Genomic DNA, 23,219 nt, shown 5'->3' on the forward strand with positions numbered 1-23,219 from the left:
TGCCACGAAGGAAAAAAAATGAAAAAACGAGTTGGCCGAGTACTTTCGGTCCTATTCGGACCCTTTACTCAGTAAAGGGTCCGAATAGGACCGAAAGTACTCGGCCAACTCGTTTTTTCATTTTTTTCCTTCGTGGCAAAAAAAACCTTTATTTATACATAGCATCACGTTTTATATACTTCGTGATCAAGTTATTCATGTATATTATATACGGTGGTTCGATCCCATGGGGGGACGAAATTATTATCAATATTCCCCTTCGGTACTATATATGAAAATATATCATTTGGGAGGTAAAGTGAATTTAGATATTAAAGGACATTTGTAGCTTGAATTGATATATATATATATATATTATATATATATATTATATATATATATATATATAAGTCATATCACATTTCCGTGATTCATATACAAATATCGAGCTACAATGTCCTTTAATATCTAATTCGCTCTACCTCGAATTAATATATTTTCATATATGCTTAACCGAAGGGGAATTTTTTCTCGATAATAGATTTGCCTGGACCAGGGCGCGAACCTATGGATCCTTTCAAACCCAGGAACGTCAGTGAAGCGTTACCTACTACACCACCTCTCGCGGTGGTGTAGTAGGTAACGCTTCACTGACGTTCCTGGGTTTGAAAGGATCCATAGATTCGCGCCCTGGTCCAGGCAAATCTATTATCGAGAAAAAAATTCCCCTTCGGTTAAGCATATATGAAAATATATTAATTCCGAGGTAGAGCGAATTAGATATTAAAGGACATTGTAGCTCGATATTTTATATATATTATATATATATATATATATATATATATATATATATATATATATATATATATATGATATATAAAAGTAATAAGTAATGGCCTCTATGAAAAACAGTAGTCGTCTATGACACTATATCCTCCTCTGTCAACTGCATCATTGCCAAGCCTTTTATATGTAGATAAAAAAAATCTAATTTTTTGTTTCATATGCCACACGAATAGCATGTTTACTAACCTTTTCACTTTTTTAAAATAACTTATTCTTCACTGTCATGACTGACTGACCAACGGACACATATCATATATCTTTTGTCTCTAATTCTTACTGCTTAGTGAATAGCGCACGCGCCGTGTATTCAAATGTTCTGGTATCCAATATATAACCGTTTACTTGCATCTAGGCTACAGTAATTTTGATTTTCCATGTCCTAAGTAAATTTGTGATGCCTGTGAAAATATTTCTGTGGGGATTTTTTTAAAACAGTTTGACTTTGGAATTTTAGTAAATTATTTTGTGGACCATTATGTTACACTATTCACAATTTGTCATTGTAGAGCTATGTCAGATTTTGCTTACATACCTTGATTGGGGTATTCTTTTACAGAAGGTAAAATTCATTGGCCATATTATTTTTCTGTTTATCATTTGATATGTCAAAGACGATCATCGGATAGCATTCACAGTTTCCTCAATGACTTCATGATTTGCACTTCAATATCATATTTTTTTTTTTCTGTACACTTGTTTTGCACCTTTATTGTACGTACAGTTTTTTGTCTTCATTTAGCTTCGATTTCTAATATATATATATACATACACACACACCACCCACACACACACACACACACACACACACACACACACACATATATATATATATTATATATATATATATATATACATATATATATATATATATATATATATACATATATATATATATATATATATATATATATATATATATATATATATACACACACACATATATATATATACATATACACATATATATATATATATATATATATATATATTATATATATATATATACACACACACATATATATATATATATATATATATATATATATATATATATATATATATATATATATATATAATCATTCTCTACTTTATGTCTTCGTCATACTGCCTGTTTTCCTCATATCTTCAGATGACAAATGTGGATCATCTGCAAAGAAAAAAAATGGAAATTTAACTTCATGTATTATATCATTCCTATTTCTTAGATGGCATATACATATAAATTATTTATGTTTGTCTTATGAACTGCCTTGGGATAGTCTGGTGAGTTTCTGAGGCCGGTTTTCGGTCTTCAAAACTTATCAGCTCGGGATTTTTATCAGTTGAGTTTCTTTATTTTTTTAAATGATAAGATTGATACTGGTCGATGATTCTAGAGACCGATGATAATCTCCTTTATCTAATATCATTGATAACTGGTTTTGTACGTTCAATTTTATTGCTTTGGGGCTAATATACTTTATGATGAAAAAAATCGTGCTAAAATGTCCATCTGTTTCAGTGTCAGCCACGGAAATGGTTCAGGCATTTCCTATATGCTGATTTTTTTTTCATGGTTTCCATCATGTTAAATCTTTTTAGTTTTTCTGCTGGGAACTTTGTTCAGAATTTTTTATTTGACTTGATTTATTTATTTATTTAGTTTTCAGATTGCTTTGAACAAGTTGGCAATCATTTTATGATACCAGACTTTCTAACGATAAAGTTCTAAATCTTGGTATCTGATACTGTATCTAACGTCTTTGCATTCTTAATCATACGAGAGAGAGAGAGAGAGAGAGAGAGAGAGAGAGAGAGAGAGAGAGAGAGAGAGAGAGAGATTTGAAGAAAGCGAGAGAGAGAGAGAGAGAGAGAGAGAGAGAGAGAGAGAGAGGAAGGGGGGGGTTGAAGAAACACTACTTGGGTAGATGGATTGTTTGTTATTCAATGCGGTAGAATGTAGAATCAATTTTGTTTACAATTTGCACCTGAATACAATCTTTATTGCGTCGTGGAGTTCGAGTCTGGCTTAATTCATCACTGAAAATTATATTAAATCCTAGACGAGTAGCCTAGTAATTCCTAAAAGGGAAAAGTCATGTATATTGCATTATTAGTACGTTAACTATATTAAGTATTATTACTAAATTACATTTCTCCTAGTCCTAAATTTGGTTGTTGGCTAAGACAATGAGAATATATTACGAACGCCTTCAGATAACATGGCACACGTGATATTTATATATGAAATACATCACAGGGACTTTTTTCGCATCCACTCAAGAGTATTGTTTTTTCCCAGATGTATTTATAAAAGGTTTCAGAAAACAAAGAAATTAAACATTCCTAGAATTCTTTCAAATTAATAGTCGAATTAAATGTGACACTCGTACTCTAGCTCTCTTTCAATAATCATGAACAGTGGGATTCTATCAAGAACATTACCATGTGACAATAATTGATGGGGAATTCATTCGTGGTATTAGAAGCTTTGCAATATCCCTTGCTACGAACAGTCATCAGCGGCGATCCAACAGAAAATCTGTAGTACTACTCAGGATTCTATATCCCACAAACACCAAGTCTTTAATACATAGTTTAATTTAGTCTGAAATATATGTAATGTAGACTGTATATGATTAGTCTTAAATTTGAACTCATGACTTCAAGGAAAAATCTTTACATTTCGAACTTTGCTTAGTAATATATATTTCATGGCTCCTCTTCTTACTGTTATAGACTGTTCACTGCTTACCTCACCAAGCTTATACAGCATCTTAAAGACAGAGTTTCCACAGAGTTTTCCGTTCTTGTCTTTATCCATCCTTCACACCCAATCCAACATCAAGCGAGTACATTCTGTTGTAACCGTCATTTATTGCATTTATTACTCATAATTTAGGTTGCTTATATATTTGTTTATAGTACTACATATCTTCCTAGTTTGGCTGATTAGCCAATGTATTATGTTACTTTTTTTATTATTTTCAGTTAGATCTGATTTCACATAACATAAAGGATTCAGTGCTTTGAATCCAAGATTCTGTGTGTGTGTGTGTGTATGTGTGTTTAAACACTATCATAACCATTCGTTTGTTCGTGTCTACCTTAAACCAGCAAAATCATTTCACTTGTCTTTTCCTTATTCTCGTCCACCTCTATTTTGAGCGTTTTCTCTCAGCTCTGATATATCACGAATCTCGCTATCATCACCCACCTTTGAAGGATCTTTCACCATTGCTTGCGACAAATTTACTTCTTGTTTTTTTTTTATTAGCGTCTGAGAATGAGTTCATTTCAATACAATAACGATAGCAATGTCAAATAGAATCCCTGTGATGCATGTTGCAACTTTTGTCTGATATAAATGTAAATCTAAAAATCATTAGCGTTAGGTGGACAAGGAATATTGAAAATTATTGAAAATGCAGAGATATTCCAGAAGAAGCTATAAGCTAATCTCTTCATAAACAAGAAAATTATCAACTCCATGTGCAGATCAAACGGCAGTCCGGTAGACGAACTTATAGTACTAAGGGCCGATATAGCATACGTCTGCGTGAAAAGTAGTACTGTTAATTATGATTTGACTTATAGTTTTACGGAACATTGATTAGTGATGCATCTGCAGAGACGAATTGATATAAGAAGCAGCTATAGGTTCCCAGTGGCCACTTGTATTGATGCTTCCTGGTTGCACCAGTAAATAGACTTTGACCTTTTAGTGAAGTTTTAACAAACACGATCCTCCGAAAATAGTATTGTTGCCATGTGTTAAACGTCTGTTTGCCTCATTCGTTTTATTGTCATGTGTTAAACGTCTATTTGCCTTATTCGTATTGTTGTTATTTATTCGATTAAGCATCAGACCACTTTCTGGGGTTATTGTATTTTCCAGTGCATAAGAATAGGCCTATATGTGCATACGAAGACGTACGTATGATATAGAATACGAACAAACCTTACATTTCATTTGCATCTTTCTTCTTCAGACTCGCTTTAACACATTTAGCTGTGACCTGATTTAAGGAATTGCCGTTAAGCACAAAAAGTTCACGACGATGCCGAGAGGTAAGCTGTAATTAGAGATATCGCAACGGAAGCTTAACTGTGACAACAAGATACTTCCGCGCTTGCTAATTTGTTCCTCTTACATGTCTGCATCTGCACACGTCCGTGTAATTACTATAAATTTCTATGTACGTATATGATGAGAGAGAGAGAGAGAGAGAGAGAGAGAGAGAGAGAGAGAGAGAGAATACCAACATTCACATATGCGGTATATATATAATGCCATTTCCCCTTCACTTGCTCTCGCTCTAACTAACAATATATTTATTGTCTCAATCTGCTAATGGCACTCGAGTTATATTCCAAATGGTTGTGTGTGTCAATACCACGTTCAAATTTGAATTCGAGTGAAAAGTAAAAAAATAAAAAAATAAAAAAGATAAATAGATGCGTTCCCCAGTTCGATGAAGTCTTCCGCTTCAACAAATGCTCACAGATAGGGAGGGAAAATGAAAGACAGCCATCACGCGCGCCCGGTATCATGAGAAAATATTTTAACGAATCACTTCCGAAGCCAGCAGCAGCAGGAGCCTCTTCGACATGATGTGACAGGCGATGACGACGATCTTCTTATACCTCCTCTTCTGCCCTCCCGCGCCTCTTCGACAACTCTCACACCTATATACCTCCACAAAATGATATTCTTCCCGAGTTTGTCGTCGATGCCGTGCTCAGGGGGAAACATTTATTGCTGTTCTCGTTTCGCATTTGCTTGCTTCTTCTTCTTCTTCTTTTTTATATCTATTCCTCTGCATGTGGTAGGCGTTAGATGTGAATAAAGGAGAACGGTATTTTGATTATAGCCGACCTTCGTCCCTTTAAAGCCGTGTGTCGCCGCCGCCACACAGCTGTTCAGGAAATTTGCTAATAAGGTTTCATGACTTTTCGACGAAAAACTCTTCGAAAATAATTCATGAAAACTGGTGGTGCGTACTGTGGTACACCATTGTAATAAATATGTCATACATTTGCACTTTGAATCGTGCTTACAATGTCTTAAGCGGCCGAATGAGGAGTCTAAATTTCGCCCCCAGAGCGAAAGGTCGGTTCTTTAATCCACTCAAGTCTTGACGATGTTTAATTCACGAACGATAAAGCTCATTTTGACAAAATCACCAGTTCCTGTTAATGAACTCAATTTTATTTGATTTTATTTGATTATTTGATTTGGGCGCGCATGGGCAGAGGGGGGGAAGCGGGGTCACGTGACTAGATACCTGCATTGATTGGCCGAAGATGGCGCATGCGCACTGCGCTCATTCACAGATAGCGCTGTTTACGCCATTTTGGTGAAGGTGTTGCTGTTCAGTGTAGTGCTTACTGGTGATCGGCTTGTATCCAAGCCATCTCTTTATGTGGGTCTATAAGGGGATTATTTATTAGTGACAAATAATGAGTACCAACGCCAACAACACCAGCAAGGTGGCGACGACGACAGATCGGGTCATCAAAAGTAAGTATAATACAACGTTTTGCAATGGATTCCCCCCTCCTCCTCTCTTCGGTGTCAATGGCTGTGTTAAACGTCACTCTTCGCTTATTTAAGGCCGCTTCCCGTCCCCTATTCGTCGACGAAGGGCCCGGCGATGCTTCCGCGACGCTGCAGAAGGGTTGCAACGTTGCAGCGGCGGAGAAATGAGAGTCGTCCCGAGGAAAAGGGACTTGTTATGAGGAATTATTCGTTTGTCGTCTGCTTCCCTCGGCATTCCTGTGGGAAATTCGTCTGCTAGGCAGTCGCTGGCTACAGCTGTTGGTCTGTCAGGTCTCCTGCTGCGTCTCGTTCCCCCTTTCGTCCCCGATGCCTCTTTTTCGTCGTCTGGTTGATGGTTCCTCCGTTTAAAAAAGGTTAATCGTCGATGATGTCTTTGCGAGAGTTGTCTGTCTGGGCGGAGGGAGGAGAGATTCGCCTACTCTCTCTCTCTCTCTCTCTCTCTCTCTCTAGCTTTCGACCTTAATTCATTATCATCTTTTCCAGCTACTTCCTTCAGCTCTCCTGCTTTGGCAAGACGCGAATGTCACTTAATACATTTAATATATTAGGGGCGTGGTTGCTAAATTTCTCGTGGGTTTTGTAGAGTAGGTTGAAGAAGCCCCTGTCAGATTCCCAATTTCAAATCAAGTCATGGATGGATGGAAGCCCCGGCCGCTCAATTTAGTTTTTATTTATTCTTTTAATTTTGGTGTTTGTTATCGATGATGTTCTTTTAAGACGTCTTTTCAGTTTTGGAACTTCGCATAGGTCCTTCTGATAACTGGCTGATAAAACGGAGATTAAGCTTTACAGGATTTTTGGGGAGGGTTATATAGTTAGGCTTCGTCGAGACGGGTCTGGCGCATAGAAAATGGTGTTTCCTTCTGTCATTGGTAAACGCATATGAGCTTCGTTTGGTTTCTTAAGGGGATTTGGCTGTCATTAATAAAGTGAATTAAATGCTGCAATAGTCCCAAACTAGCCCAAAAATGCCAGGCTTATGCCTACAAGCCTATCCAATTTTTTTGGGGGGTGATTTAAGTTTTAGTCTGTGTTATTGTTAGTAGAAGTCCAGTAATTTTTCAAATATGATTTGATGAATATCGTATGTAAATTAGTAAGGAGTTTTCGTTAATTGCGTTCGTAAATACTTTATTTTTGACAGGGTTAAAGTGAGCTTACATAGGCTGTAGGCTATAACGTTGGTTGTGCAGTTTTGGTATTCCATTTATTATTATTTTATTTTATTTTATATTTAGAAGTTCCACTGCCAATAGTTTCATTGTAAAATCAGTAAATTGGGTTTTGAAACAATGAAATATTAAAAAATTGGGGGAAAATCTGTATGGACCAATCCACATACAGTACATTTTTTTTTAAAGTACACACAGAACCATTCGTACTATCAGGGAATGATTTCGTCAGTTCTGTTTTGGTTAATTTCAATTAAAGTAGTACACTGCATACATAAATGTCCGCCTTATACAGTTTTCTTTTTATTAAAGATATGTGCTCACTTTCATGTGTCAACTTGCCCTACTAATATGATGCCGTGAAATCTCAGGTTGGTGATAGTTAACTGTGTGTTATTTAGTGGAATTCAATGGAATTGATCCATTACCAGGTTATTGGATTCTGTTGGGCAGTTGAATGCAAGAGCTTGGCACTGCATTGTATTTACGAATTGATTGATATGTGAAAGTTATTTACCTCTGTATAAACTGGGCCACTTCTTGGCACTCGTGACGCTGTTCTAAATATATATTCCTAGTAATAATTATTTCCTTTTTGTATTTCCGGAATTGAGTATATGTTTGTGGTGATCTTTCCAAATGCCAGTTGCAGATTCAGACAATAAGTATATTGAGCATACATAATGTCATTTCGTTTAAAAGACTGTTATGGAGAGTTTCTTAGTGGTGGAAAACCCCTTTTGGGCTTAGAATAGAACGTTTAGATTCGAACCGTAGGTTCTGTTAATTACAATAGCGCTGATCCTTACTGCTTGATTCCAATGCCGAGCTGCAGGTCATTAGGTTGTCTCGCGTTGTTATTGTGGTTGTATATACAGTATTAAGACATTGTTGCTTATTGTGGGAAGAATTCTCTTGCTGTGAGAACTCCAAAACTGCTGCATCATACAACATATCAAGTTCCTGATAATTCTTAACGGTTAATGATTTTGCTTTATTGATAATGTTAAGTAAATACATATAAATTTGCTGAATTGAGGTTGATGTTATTTTTCTTATAAGTAAATTATAAAATTTGATTGAGTTTTCAGTTATTTGATTTTTCTTATAAGTAAATTATACAATTTGATTGAGGTTGCAGTTATTTGATTTTTCTCATAAGTAAATTATTGTGAATTTGCTGAATTGTTTGAACTTATTTGATGATGTTTCTTATAAGTAAATGCATATAGATTTGCTGATTAGAGTTTGCAGTTATTTGATTTTTCTTACAAGTAAATTATTAAAAATTTCCTGGATTGATGTTGCAGTTATTGATTATTCTAGTAAGTAAATTATTATGAATTTGCAGAATTGGATTTGAAGTTTTTAATTTTTCAGAGTTGCAACTTGGCAAGATAGTTTCAAATTGATCATATATATCAGGTGCCATTTCATCATAGAAAGGTTGAATGGAATTATGTGAAACTTTATATTTTCCATCTATTCTCAAGCTGCTTTTAAAGTGATTGGGGATGTTTGGATCAAGTAAGTTAGCTGTAGTGTGAATGTTTTTGGTCAACTTTATTTAAAACCAAATTGAACGCTGATATCACTACATGATGATGACACTTTTGGAAATAATGTATGGAGTTGAATAACAGCGAGGTGTTTGAAATTACTTAAAGATTTCTCTTTAATTTTTCTTATAGTACCCAGCCTTTCATTTAACTTTCAAGTCTAGGTATACCAGTTATTGTAGTGTACTGTATTTACTCTTTGTATCACTGGGTGCTTGTTGCCTAGCAAACATGGAATTCTTACCCGTTTGTAGTATTCCCTTGCCACTGTTGAATAGGTCAGTGGGCTTATCTTTTTGTCTCTTATGTTTCTGCTTAAGGTCGACACCTTAGGTTTTGACATTAATGAAATGTGACGGTTACTATTTGGCCAAGTTCCTTGCTTTGAATAATTCCACGAGATTAGCTCAGTACTGTGCTACTGTAGCTTTTAAGAATAGGAGGTTTTCTAGTAAGAATTTCAAGCAATGTTATATGACCATGTATAAATTTGTAATACGGAGATGATTTGACGTACGTATACTGTATTTTACTTTCCTGCCGTTTACGTATAGCTGAACTGCACTTAGCGTGTCACTGCTAAGTGCTATCGTGTGTTTAATTCTAAACGTTTCATATAAATATTTATGCCATGAATTTTTTTCCTTTTTTTGGCATTCTTGGGGATAGATTTTCACTAAATCTGCTTTAGTTTGATTTAATGGCATTATTTTCTAGATTTCGCTTTTTATTTCACTGCTTGAGGTTTGTAACGATATTAAAGTTCATCTAGTTAATGATGGATTTTGGACTTCTGTTAGGGTTTGACATTTTAAATTGTGGATCTCCGGATTGGTACTGAACCATCTTTTCGTTTTTGAAGCGTCTGTGGGTGACATTTCTTGTTTCTCCCTTCCTGGCGAGGGAGATCAAAATAAGCACAAGAATTTGTAATTTTTTTTTTTTTTTTATCAAAAACTAAAGTGGCTCCTTGTTATCTCATATATATTCTTATGGGTTGAGGATCTGTAGTACTAAGTGATTTCATATTCTGATAGGTTCAGGATCTGTAGTAATATTCTGATAGGTTCAGGATCTGTAGTACTAAGTGATCTCATATTCTGATAGGGTCAGGATCTGTAGTAATATTCTGATAGGTTCAGGATCTGTAGTAATATTCTGATAGGTTCAGGATCTGTAGTACTAAGTGACCACATATTCTTATAGGTTCAAGATCTTTAGTACTAAGTGATCTCATATTCTGATAGTTCAGGAATTGTAGTACCAAGTGATATCATATTCTGACAGGTTCAGGATATGTAGTACGAAATGATCTCATATTCCGATAGGTTCAGGAATTGTAGTACCAAGTGATCTCATATTCTGACAGGTTCAGGATATGTAGTACGAAGTGATCTCATATTCTTATAGGTTCAGGATCTTTAGTACTAAGTGATCTCAAATTTCTGATAGGTTCAGGATCTGTAGTAATTTTCTGATAGGTTCAGGATCTGTAGTAATTTTCTATGTTCAGGATCTTTAGTACTAAGTAATCTCATATTCTGATAGGTTCAGGATCTGTAGTAATAGTCTGATACGTTCAGGATCTTTAGTACTAAGTGATCCCATATTTTGATAGGTTCAGTATCTGTACTAAGTGTTTTTGGTTTGGCCCATCTTGTATCAGGGACGCGAAGGTGGGACAGTTTCGCCCGTATGGATACTGCCCTCGACATTTCTCCGTACATTCCGACTCATGGCTCCCCCAGCAGAGCAGGTGGTGTGTTGTCATTCATATTACATGAGGGAACGAACGAGTTCTGTAGGTTCCGGATCCCTTGAGGGGTATTCGCTAGGGTCCGTTTGATTAGAGCCATCTCGATCTGAAGGAGCGCTCGCTTTCTCTTTCTCAAACCTACCTACTAATCATATGTTTACCGTCTGCTTTTTTTTCCCTTTGCAAAATTAATAATTCCATGTCGCTTCAGTTACTGTTTCGTGAACATGTGTTGGAGGACAGTGTCATCGTTGTCATAGGGTTTTTTTTTTTTTTTTCTGGCATGTATAGTTGTTCCGGTTTTGGGGCATATTGTTCGCAGTAGTCTATTGCATAGTTATTGGCGCATTCCTGGTGTCTTTATGTAAAGTCCTACAATTACTCATTGCATATTTTGATACGGGCAAATAAATCATTCTTCACGTACGGCGGACTACGTGCTCTGAATATGGAGAGCTCGTGAGGTCACAGTTATGCAGGGCATGATGTCAGAAATGGCCCCTCGCAACCATCAGAATTATATACTACACTATCCGTTGTTGTGTCTGACCCCCCCCCCCCCCCCCCACCCCCCCCCCCCCCCCTTTGCATTGCGTTGGAACGAAAAGCTCGCGTCATTAAAGAATCTCTTTAAAAACCGGTTTGTAACCCTCTTATACTTTTCAGTGGCTGAGGTTGGGGGGGGGTGCTTGGGGGGCAGCTGCACCACCACACCCCCCCCCCTTTCCCCTTGAAAATGGTGGTGTGGCTGTGGGGGAGAGGGGAGACCAGGAAAGAAGGGGAGGAGGAGGAGGAAATCTTTGGCAGTTACGCCCGGTGTTAATTGGAGGCGCGCTACACTGTTGATAATAGCTGTGTGTGTGTGTGTGTGTGTGTGCGCGCGCGTGGTGGTAGGTTTGCTTAACGATTCCTCACAAGGTACACGATGTTTGCGTGGTGAAGGAGAGAACGTTGAGGGGGTTATTGTCGACCAAATACATTTTCCATCATTTCTTCAATTTGTTCTTAAGTTGAATCTCTTATTTAAGATCGGAGACTAACGATCTGAAGTATCTACAGTCGCTTGAACGGAAATGTGTGCACGTAAACGATATTTTGGTGCGTTTTTCAGCGCTTTTCGAACGATCATAGCCAGTACACCAGAGCTAATGATTCTCTCTCTCTCTCTCTTCTTTCTCTCTCTCTCTCTCTCTCTCTCTCTCTCTCTCTCTCCCCGTAATCTCTCTAAGTTTGTGGCTTTTTATGGCACTAGTGTATAATTTAGTAACTCGGTTTTATCTTTTTATTTGGAGGTCGTTCGTGTGAGATAAGGCCTCTTATCGCAGGTTTAACCTTATCTCACGAGTTCTGTTGATCCCCATCTAAGAAGGGTTATCTCGGACGGTCCTGTTCAAGTTGTTGGGTTTTGATATAATATATATATATATATATATATTATATATATATATATATATATATATATACTATATATATTATATATATATATATATATATATATATATACATACATACATACATACATACACACACAGCTGGTTTTTAAGGAGCTGGACCGAGCTCTGTTGTCCAAGAATATATGTTTGTAAAAAAAGTGACATTAGATGCAATCTTTTTGGAGAATGCAGAATATAGTTTTAAATTAAATGCAGTCCTTTTTTCGAGTTTGGTTTAAAGAGAGATGAGATGCAGTCCTTTTTCGAGTATGCAGATTTGGGTTTAAAGATTAGAATGCAATCTTTTTTGTTTTAGAATGCAGGGTTTGGTTTAAAGTGAAATTAGATGCCGTCCTTTTTTTTTTACGAGAATGCAGAGTATAGTTTACAATGAGATTAGATGCAGTCATTTTTTTTCAAGGATGCAGAATTTACTTTAAGAATGCAGAGTATAGTATAAAGTGAGATTAGATGCAATCATCCTTATTTCGAGAATGCACAGTATATGTAGTTGAATTGTTTAAAGGTATAGCGCAAGCCGAAAACTTGATTTTAAACAATTAAAAAAAAAATTGTCTTTAAAAGTCTGTGCATTGAGGTTACCAAAACTGAAATTAATATTTTGACCTTATAACCCCGTTTGCGTAGTTGATGTAGGCCAGCACGCGATGTACACTATATATATTCATTGCTTTTAGTTACCCATTTTGTTTTATTAAAAGTTCAATGTCATCCTTATATACCTTTAATCATAACGCATATTATCAGGTTAAATCCCCTCTTATTTGATTGTAATGACATTTTCGACTTGTTAAAAATTGTTATATAAAGTAAGTGAAATTTTAGATGCTCCTACCTTAGACTTTCAAAATGGATCTCCAAGATTTAATTGGTTATTGATTCAGTTTTATACCCTTTTTTTTTTTGTTTTTCCTGCTCAATTCAATTCGTAGCCACCCGTCGGTGTTTTTAATGGTTGAAGGTAGACGGTGAAAGGTGCCAGGGCGAATTTTATTTGATTTATTTTCACAAACACGCACGCACACGCAAGTGTTCGGTGCCTAGAGACTGCAGCTCTCGCCCTTTCTGTGTTTGCTTGATTACCTAGTATACCGATGTGTGTGATTTCATTGACGCACAGCTTTAAAAGGAAGGTATAATGAACTTCATTTGGTGCCTCGGAAGACCGCTTCTGCCCCTGGCGTGGAAATGAGTTCAAGCAGGATTGCTTTGCGTTTGTGCTTTTGTGTATGTGCGGCGCGCGTGTTTGTGTTGGGTGGTCGATGCAGAAGTAGGTGGCCCCTCGGGTAGGTGCCGGGAGGCGTTTGTGGTGGGGTGGAGATGGGTGATAGGGGTTGGAGGGGGGGATTTGTAAGCAAGCTGCCCAAGGAAGGAAAGAGCCTTCGGGACTTATCCACATGGACTTGACCCAAATCTTGTGACTTGTTTTTAAGACTTGTCGTCCTCCCTTTTAGCTTTTTCGGCTTTTCTAAGGGTACGATCGGTCTTCGGGAGCTCCTCTGGGCGGAGGTTTTTGTTTGTGCGATTGTTGTGACGGTTTGTCGTGTTACGCGAAGATGGTGGTGTTTTTTTTTAGATGTCGCAGCTGATGTGGTTTTGTTTTGAGTCTTGACGTCACGCAAATGCTCACACCTCTCACGATTTTCAACTTGATTAGCTCAGACATTTTCGTAGACAACGAAGACATCCTTTCTGGAAACGAAAGTACTAGATTTCCAACCATGTTACTGCTCCCCCCTCCCCCTCCCCCTCCCCCTCCCCTCCCCTCCCCTCCCCTCCCAATAACCCCAAACAGTCATCCCAAAGTGAAATCGGTATAGCGGAGCAGATTAGTTCATCAGTTGTCCAATCGTTAATTGATAAAAGATTGTGAAGTAGGATTCTGTAAAGTCTTCTATGGGCGAATTTTCTCGAGATTAAATATATCCGAAATGAATGTATATAAAACTCCCATCAGTTCCAAAATATATACTCTAATTATTACTGAAAGTTACGAAAAGCAGGCATATCCATTGAAGATGATGGTAATATAGATACACTTTTTGTTGCATCGATATATTGTTAGAAATGGGCGTGAAACCTTTTAAGCACAGGAGAAAGTTCCCATTATGATTCTCACTGTCTGTCTGCAACACCGTTCTGCTGTTTCTCTCTGCTTAGATTTTTTTTTTTTTAATTGATTTTCGTTTCCTGTCATCTTGTATAGTAGTGTGTTGTCTCCTTGTGGCCGTATCATAAATTGTTCCCTAAATATAATTATATTTGCTTCCTGGAGCTCGCTCCAACCGGTATTAGTTGGCCCAACTGACACGCATTTATACGAATTCTCGTGTGTAGGAAGACTGAGACTCTCTCTCTCTCTCTCTCTCTCTCTCTCTCTCTCTCTCTCTCTCTCTCTCTCTCTCTCTCTCTCTCTCTATGACAAAGGTTTTCGTAGCATCTTGACACTGATGTTGGTAGATTGATCTCGAGTGTCTGTGAATGTTGAAGAAATATTGCCACAGAACTTATAATGGGTCTCCGATCCTCCTCCTCCTCCTCCTTTTATCTAACATCCTGTATGTATATAGTGGTTTTCTTTCTCAGCCAATGATCACATGCTCTCTTTCCGCCACCGCCCCCCCCCCCCCCCCCCCCTTTGGCTTGTGTGGTGTCAGATATATTTTTGATTACGACGAGTGTCGTCGTATAGCTGAGTAAACTAAAGTCTGTCACATTTATTATTTCCATTTAAGTGGCAGCTGATGACTTGCTCGAGGGGAAAGACGTTGCTAGGTATTAAACGCCGATTTATTCTGAGTATCCTTTCACTTCGGGGATTTTGGTTTACATTCTTTTCTAGTTATTGGAAGCAGAGAACCAACGGTGTGTGGCCTGGCCCGTTCGCCAGTCCTTAAATGGCATTTCACACAAAGCCTCCTGGCACCGTGGGTCTTCTCAGGTCAGATTGTCTCGATACTAGGTCACCGACACATTTTCCCCTCTGCCAGTGCGAGTTTTCACATTTTTTTTTTTTTTTTTTTTTTTCCCAGCCTCAAAAATATATTTTTCTTGTTTTCTTCGTGTGCTGGTTTTTTGTTTTGTTTTCTTGAAGGCATTGCTCTCTCTCTCTCTCTCTCTCTCTCTCTCTCTCTCTCTCTCTCTCTCTCTCTCTCTCTCTCTCTCTCTCTCTCTCTCTCTCTCTCAGACGTGCCGATAAAAAAAAGAGCCAACTAGGTCCGTTATGGGGTGGTTATGGGTGTTAGCTAAGTATATATTGTGTTGTAGTACCTCTTCACAAGAAGTGTTGAGAGCTTGCTTAGGTTATAACATCAGAATTGTGGCTGTTTACATTTATCTGGTAGCCTCATTACAATGATTATGGTTTTTTTTCATGTCCTGTTGGGTCAATGTGCTTTCAGGCATTTAGTCTTGAAGAAGCCTATTCAAAACTCTCTCTCTCTCTCTCTCTCTCTCTCTCTCTCTCTCTCTCTCTCTCTCTCTCTCTCTCTCTCTCTCACTTGAATGCAGCCCATCCCTTGAGCCAAGAACCCCTTATGTGTGATATTGGTGTAAGTGAAGTGGGAAGCCTTAATGGAAGCGAAAGCCTTTGATCTCTCTCTCTCTCTCTCTCTCTCTCTCTCTCTCTCTCTCTCTCTCTCTCTCTCTCTCTCTGGCCCCTTCCTTCCCTGAATGCAATTACAGTACGGGCGCCTCGAAGATGTTCTGTATTGAAACTCCTGTGATAATGGGATGTCTCCTTATTTATATGGGTGATCACACGCGCGCGCATAAATTTGCGTGGACGAGTCATTCGCGAAGCTACATATTACTTCTTTTCACAAGAGCATTTCAGCGCTGCTGAATGACCTCATAGGTCCCAGTGCTTAGTGAATTCAATCCAATAGAAAATGCAGTTGTTCTCGTCGATGACTCCTAGTTTGTTTTTTGCCGTAGTTAGTCCAGGTGGTAAAAGCCAAGATGGAAGGTTGACGACTTTCTTTCCTGTTTTAAATACGGTCTATTTATATGAGGCTGCTGAAGAGCAAGAGCCCGTGCCTGCGTAAGGCTGGCTTAATCTATCGTCATACCACTTCAGCCTCATTGTACGTATATATGTATTTGTTAGGGATATTCCTTATTCCTTCCTCGGGTTCCAAGCCCCTGTTTTCGTCTTTAAAGGTTCTCTCTCTCTCTCTCTCTCTCTCTCTCTCTCTCTCTCTCTCTCTCTCTCTCTCTCTCTCTCTCTCTGTTATGTCGCAGTTGGGAGTTGTAAGAGAGACAGGATTACCCAAATATTGGTGTTAGCCATGATTGAGGTCAAGGCATGACTGCTGTGTTGGAGTATTTGAACCGACCTTAGTGTTTGCGTGCCTGACGAGAGAGAGAGAGAGAGAGAGAGAGAGAGAGAGAGGAGAGAGAGAGAGAGAGAGAGAGAGAGAGAGAGAGAGAGAGAGAGAGAGAATTCTTTTTAATAGCTGGATGATAGTTAAACTTATTTTCATATGTTATTTTGCCACCTCGAGTTGTGTAGTTTCTTAGTAAACGGGTGAACGTTTGCTGTTGTCGTGAGCAGTGATATAATCTTGCAGTGACACTCACCCCTTTTTGATCACCGTGTGATTTATATTTTAATTTTGAATCGCCACAAACAGTAGGAATCCTTGAATTGATAATTTGTCGACTGTCGGCGACTTCTCTCAATCTTGTAACACATTTGTTTGTTCGTGTATAAGCTTGAGTTTCTGTTGGAGGAATTTGAAGACTGCTCTTACTAGCTTGGCGTTCTGTTGTCTTCGTCAGGCGTTCAAAAGGAAAATATTGATGATGCAGTTACAAACCCATTACGGCCTGGCTGGGGACGAGTGAGAGGGGGAGAAGGCGGCGACTTCTTTCTTTAGACTTTGACGTTATCGACGTTACGGGCCATGTTCGTGATGTATTTGGAAAAAGTGTCCCATGGATAGTATTTGAAAAGGAGGCTTTCGAATTCTCTCAAATTAGTTGAAACTCGGTGGGGCTCTGGTGGGTATGCCTGTGGGAGTCATCGCATATAACTGAGTCTTATGTTGTGTTAATGAGGCGAATCTTTAAGGAATTTAATACAGAACTGATAGAAAGATTAAAATTGAAAGTACTTGATCTGGTAAATTTTTCCTATTTTTTTTTTACTTTCAGCTAGATTAAAATTGAAAGTGCTTGATATGGTATTTTTTTTAACTTTCAGACAGAATGGTGTAATTTTCAGAATTTCTCTCTCTCTCTCTCTCTCTCTCTCTCTCTCTCTCTCTCTCTCTCTCTCTCTCTCTCTCTCTCTCTCTCTCTCTCTCTCTCTCTCTCTCTCGGCTTTTAGAGGTTAGCCTATTAGTGGGGTTAGATGGTAGTCGCAATTGCAGTAGTTATTCCTCAGTAATCTGTCATTTTTTTTATTTAATAGTTTCATGACGTGCAAGAACAACAATTACTTTAGATTCGTACCTGTAATTCAGGTTGACCTTAACAGCCCAGTGTATATTTGTGAAGTCTGTTGCAGGCGTCGTGAATAAGTAGGTATACTAATTACGAATTTCAACTCTTGTCTTTTCGCTGGTTTTACGCAAAAATACCGATGGGTGTGAAGTTTGTCAAAGAAAATGGATGGCTTTGAGTGACACTTCCTAGAGGAAGTAAAAAATACATAAATTATTTGGGGGGGATTTATATGAATCTGATAGTTTGTTTACGATCTGGCAATTGTTGCTTTTCGTTAGAGAATTGTAATCAAATCATTTAGATACCGGTATTTATCGACTGATATATAATTTTGGTTACCGGTATATGGACGGACTAATGTATGATTTAGTAACCGGTATATCGACTGATTATGTTAATTTAGTTACCGATATATCGTTAGTTACCGGTATATCGACTGATATGTATATAGTTACCGGTATTATATATATATATATATATATATATATATATATATTATATATATATATATATATATACTATATATCGCTAGTTACCGGTATATCGACTGATATGTAATATAGTTACCGGTATATATATAGTTAGTTACCGGTATACTGCAGATATGTATTTTAGTTACCGGTATATATATCGTTAGTTACCGGTATATCGACTCATATGTAATTTAGTTAACGGTATATATATATATATCGATAGTTACCGGTATATCGACTAATATGTAATATATTTGCCGGTATATATATCGTTTATTACCGTTATATTATCGACTCATATTAATTTGTTACGTATATTATATAATATCGATAGTTACCGTATTCGACTAATATGTAATATATTTGCCGGTATATATATCGTTAGTTACCGGTATATCGACTAATATGTAATATATTTACCGGTATATATATATATATATATATATATATATATTATATATATATATATATATATATATATATTATACGTTAGTTATCGGTATATCGACTGATATGTAATTTAGTTACCGGCATATCGACTGTCATATAGTTTCGGGGAACGATTGTAGCTAAGCGCTACTGTATTGAGTGAAGTAAATGAATAAAGGATTTACTAACAATTATATTTTGTTCAACTTTTATTTTCCTCCTTTTAAGTGTTGTCTTCTTGCCTTTCCCTCACAAGTTCACAACCGTCTGAGAATATATATAACCATGGTTTCCAGTCAAGAGTCTTGTATACCAAGAGAAAGATCAGGAATAACTGTAATTTCCATATCTTTGGACCAAGTTTTAAAAGTTGTGGTGTTTACGGTAAATTAACATTTGTGAGGGGGTGTTATCCCTACTGGCCCAGAAATAGTCTTGTTTATCCTATTTACAATACGAAAACTGTAGAAATTTTTTTTTTCCATGTTTTACATTGTGCTCGAAGACACAACCACTGAAATCCAGGGACTCTTAAGACAGAAGTAGGGAGAAGGTTGTCGTATATTTTTTACACAACAGATACAAGAGGAGGTAGTCCAAGTATTAAGAACGCCACGAAGGTTGTTTATTTTAAACAGTTGATTGGCTTGTGTTTTGATTTTCAAGTCGCTGGATGGATGAACGTCAGGAATTGATTGCTAGTGAAAAGTAGTGATATATATATAGGTACAGAGCCTCCTGACCTTTCGTTGGAAAGCTTATGGGTATGACAACCTTGTGTGCACAAGTGTGTATATATGTGTAATGAATTGTGTTATTGGAAAGGTAAAGTAAGAAAGCAAGCTGAAAATTATGTAATGTCATTACCGTTTGTCTCTCTCTCTCTCTCTCTCTCTCTCTCTCTGACGTAACTTCAAAATAGCTGAAGAATATTGTAAGGAGTTCTGCCCCTCTCTCCTGATGTAACTCCAGGTCGTCTTATTGACTACTTCGTTATAGTATTGTGGGTTGAGGCTCGGGGTTTGGGGTTGGGGTTGGAAAGGGTGCTAAGGGCGGGGGGGGGGGGGGGGGGGGGGAGCTTTTTCTGACCCCGAATACTAAGTTTGTTGGAGAAATCTGTAGGGTTTCTTCCATCTGTTTCGTGCCCTGTTACTCCGTCTGCTCCTCTCTTCCAGTAGATTATGCAAGTCTATGGGGGTGGGGGTTAGCCAGAAGCCTTAGCGTTCTGTTCTTTCATCCCCCCTCCCCCCCTCTCTCTTTCTAGCACCCCTTCCACGTGTCTGTACTTTACATATAGTATATTAATGTGATTGGTGAAATTTTGTTTCTTTGTTCACTTTGTCTGGTTTTATGTACAGCCTTCCACAGGGATGGTTCCCTCGCTGGCGTCCCCTGAACGTTTTCCAAAGCTGCTGCTTATAATTCTATGATAATTGTCTTTTAGTGGTTTTCTCGTCAACATCGTAGCTCTCCTGCAGAAGAGGAGAGTCTTCAGTTCCTTTTTTAAAAATCTGCTTTCTTCTTGTGTGATCTTCATTCCAGGCGGTATTTTGTTGTATAGTCTTGGAGGGCAATGTTCAAGTGCTCTCTCGCCTGACTTACAAATTTGTTCTAGGTTCAAGTAGCCCACACTATATGATCACAATACTCATTTCAGATCTAAAACCTGAGCAGTATATATACATACACCTAGGTTATCCTAGGTCATCTTTAGTGGCCCCCCCAAAAAAATTAAGTATAATTCTCTATCAGGGACAAGAATATACACCTACTTAGGTATTCTTTAGTGCTCCCCCCTCCCCCCTGAAAATAAAACATTTAAGTATAATTCTTTATCTGGACGTGAATATACAACTAGGTCATCTTTAGTGCCCCCCCCCAAAAAAAAAGTAATTCTTTATCCGAGACATAAATATAGAAGTTTCAAAAGTACTCTTCTCTGGTAGCGAGAGAAATGTAGAACGTGTGTAAAGATGGTACACATTGAATGTATAAGGCCCACAAAACACTGTTTTTATGGCTGCAACGTTCAAATAGTGTTTATGGCTGCAACGTTCATATAGTGTATATGGCTGCAACGTTCAAATAGTGTATATGGCTGCGACGTTCAAATAGTGTTTATGGCTGCAACGTTCAAATAGTGTATATGGCTGCAACGTTCATATAGTGTATATGGCTGCAACGTTCATATAGTGTATATGGCTGCGACGTTCAAATAGTGTATATGGCTGCGACGTTCAAATAGTGTTTATGGCTGCGACGTTTTTTGTTTTTTTGTTTCAAATAGTGTTATATGGCTGCAACGTTCATATAGTGTATATGGCTGCAACGTTCAAATAGTGTTTATGGCTGCAACGTTCAAATAGTGTATATGGCTGCAACGTTCAAATAGTGTATATGGCTGCAACGTTCAAATAGTGTATATGGCTGCAACGTTCAAATAGTGTTTATGGCTGCAACGTTCAAATAGTGTATATGGCTGCAACGTTCAAATCGTGTTTATGGCTGCAACGTTCAAAAGTGTATATGGCTGCACGTTCTATAGTGTATATGGCTGCAACGTTCAAAATAGTGTATATGGCTGCAACGTTCAAATAGTGTATATGGCTGCAACGTTCAAATAGTGTATGGCTGCAACGTTCAAATAGTGTATATGATATGGCTGCAACGTTCATATAGTGTATATGGCTGCAAACGTTCAGAAATAGTGGTTAAATATGGCTGCGACGTTCAAATAGTGTATATGGCTGCAACGTTCAAATAGTGTATATGGCTGCAACATTCAAATATTGTATATGGCTGCAACGTTCAAATAGTGTATATGGCTGCAACGTTCAAATAGTGTATATGGCTGCAACGTTCAAATAGTGTATATGGCTGCAACGTTCAAATAGTGTTTATGGCTGCAACCGTCAAATAGTGTTTATGGCTGCAACGTTCAAATAGTGTATATGGCTGCAACGGTCAAATAGTGTCCATGGCTGCAACTGTCAAATAGTGTCCATGGCTGCAACTGTCAAATAGTGTCCATGGCTGCAACTGTCAAATAGTGTATATGGCTGCAACTGTCAAATAGTGTATATGGCTGCAACGTTCAAATAGTGTATATGGCTGCAACGGTCAAATAGTGTCCATGGCTGCAACTGTCAAATAGTGTATATGGCTGCAACGTTCAAATAGTGTTTATGGCTGCAACGTTCAAATAGTGTTTCATGAGCCTTTTCCCTTCATATAATGAATCATGTTATACTTTTGTGTTACAGTAGAAGACATTCATAATAGGCATTTTCTCGGTATGTAAGAGAAGGAGGATTGTCGCTGTTGTATAAGGGAATATTCAACCTTTTGAGTATCCCGTACAGAGTCTTAAGAGATTTTGGGGTCCTCGTCCGTGACATGGGCAGACGGGTAATTACTAGTTACGTACGCAAGCACAGGCTGGAAGAGGAATAGCATAGAAGTTCCCTTCTAGCGGTGACGGGTGTAATTACATGTTGGCGTAGTTTTAAATTCACGCAAGACCCTCAAGCCTGTATAAGTGAAATGATTCGTGAAAATGTTTACTGCTCTTTGTACTGTTAATGGTCTGGGTCACTTGTTCAGCGTTCAAGGGTTGTTTCCGTGCGTTCGGTTTTAAATAGTTACCCCCCCCCCCCCCTACTTTCTTTGTATATCCTGCATTTACTTCCATTTTGCTAAATATTTTTATCAAATGTAACTTTTGTAAGTTTTTGTTAGATCTACTAATTAGCAGTGTCGATTTCATAAGCTTGTATCACTTTTCCCTTATTTTAATTTTTTGGGTACAAATTTACCCGAGTTTCACGTCCCATATTTTGTTAAGAGATTTATTAATCATCCGGTCCGCTGTAGCTCCTCCCTCGTGACTCCTTTTATTTTATTTTTTTATTTATTTTTTTTTTAAGCTTCCAATTTGCCTTCGTTAACCTGACCTGAATACGGTCCTCGTATTTGTTGGAAATTTATGAGGAGGGGTCCTGATCTCTCTCATTGGATTCAGGATGTGATCGGTCTTAACCTCTCTCTCTCTCTCTCTCTCTCTCTCTCTCTCTCCTTTTATTTGTCACATATCATGATCGTACATGGCCCTCGTATGTATTTTTTTTTTCTCTCTCTCTCTCTGCGTCGTCATCGTTTTTCTTATTTAGTGAATGCGTCCTGTTGATTGATTGATTGCATGCTTGTTACTGCATTTCGTATCGACACATAATATATTTTATTTTCCAACTCCTGAGTGCCCTCCTTGTCCCCAAGTTGAGTAATGGGTGAAAATGGCCTTTTGATGTGTGTGATTTAGGTGATCTCGATCCGTGGCCCTCCTCCCCCTTGGACTGTCCCCCCCCCACCCCAACTCTCTCTCTCTCTCTCTCTCTCTCTCTCTCTCTCAGCTTTATTTGGCTCACGGGTACGTGCGCGTTCATGAGGTTTAAGTTCTGACATTGTGTGTGTGTGTGTGTGTGTGTGTGTGTGTGTGTATTTATTGTCTTAGCTGATTGATAGGTCTGAAGCAGGGGTAGGGTTGTGAAAAAAGAATTTT

General features: G+C 37.9%; 1 protein-coding gene across 2 annotated transcripts in view; it reads left to right on the plus strand.

Moving 5' to 3' along the window:
• Positions 1-6,131: 6,131 nt before the first annotated feature.
• The window catches only part of LOC135205212 (serine/threonine-protein phosphatase 2B catalytic subunit 2-like), a gene marked incomplete in the record, with an annotated part of 245,505 nt that continues 228,417 nt past the window's right edge, over positions 6,132-23,219 (plus strand). For both annotated transcript variants that reach the window (XM_064235574.1, XM_064235582.1), the window contains 1 exon segment: positions 6,132-6,328. In XM_064235574.1, coding sequence (XP_064091644.1) covers positions 6,268-6,328 — 61 coding nt within the window.

This window comes from Macrobrachium nipponense, chromosome 24 (assembly GCF_015104395.2).
Source record: "Macrobrachium nipponense isolate FS-2020 chromosome 24, ASM1510439v2, whole genome shotgun sequence".
Classification (NCBI taxonomy): Eukaryota; Metazoa; Arthropoda; class Malacostraca; order Decapoda; family Palaemonidae; genus Macrobrachium; species Macrobrachium nipponense.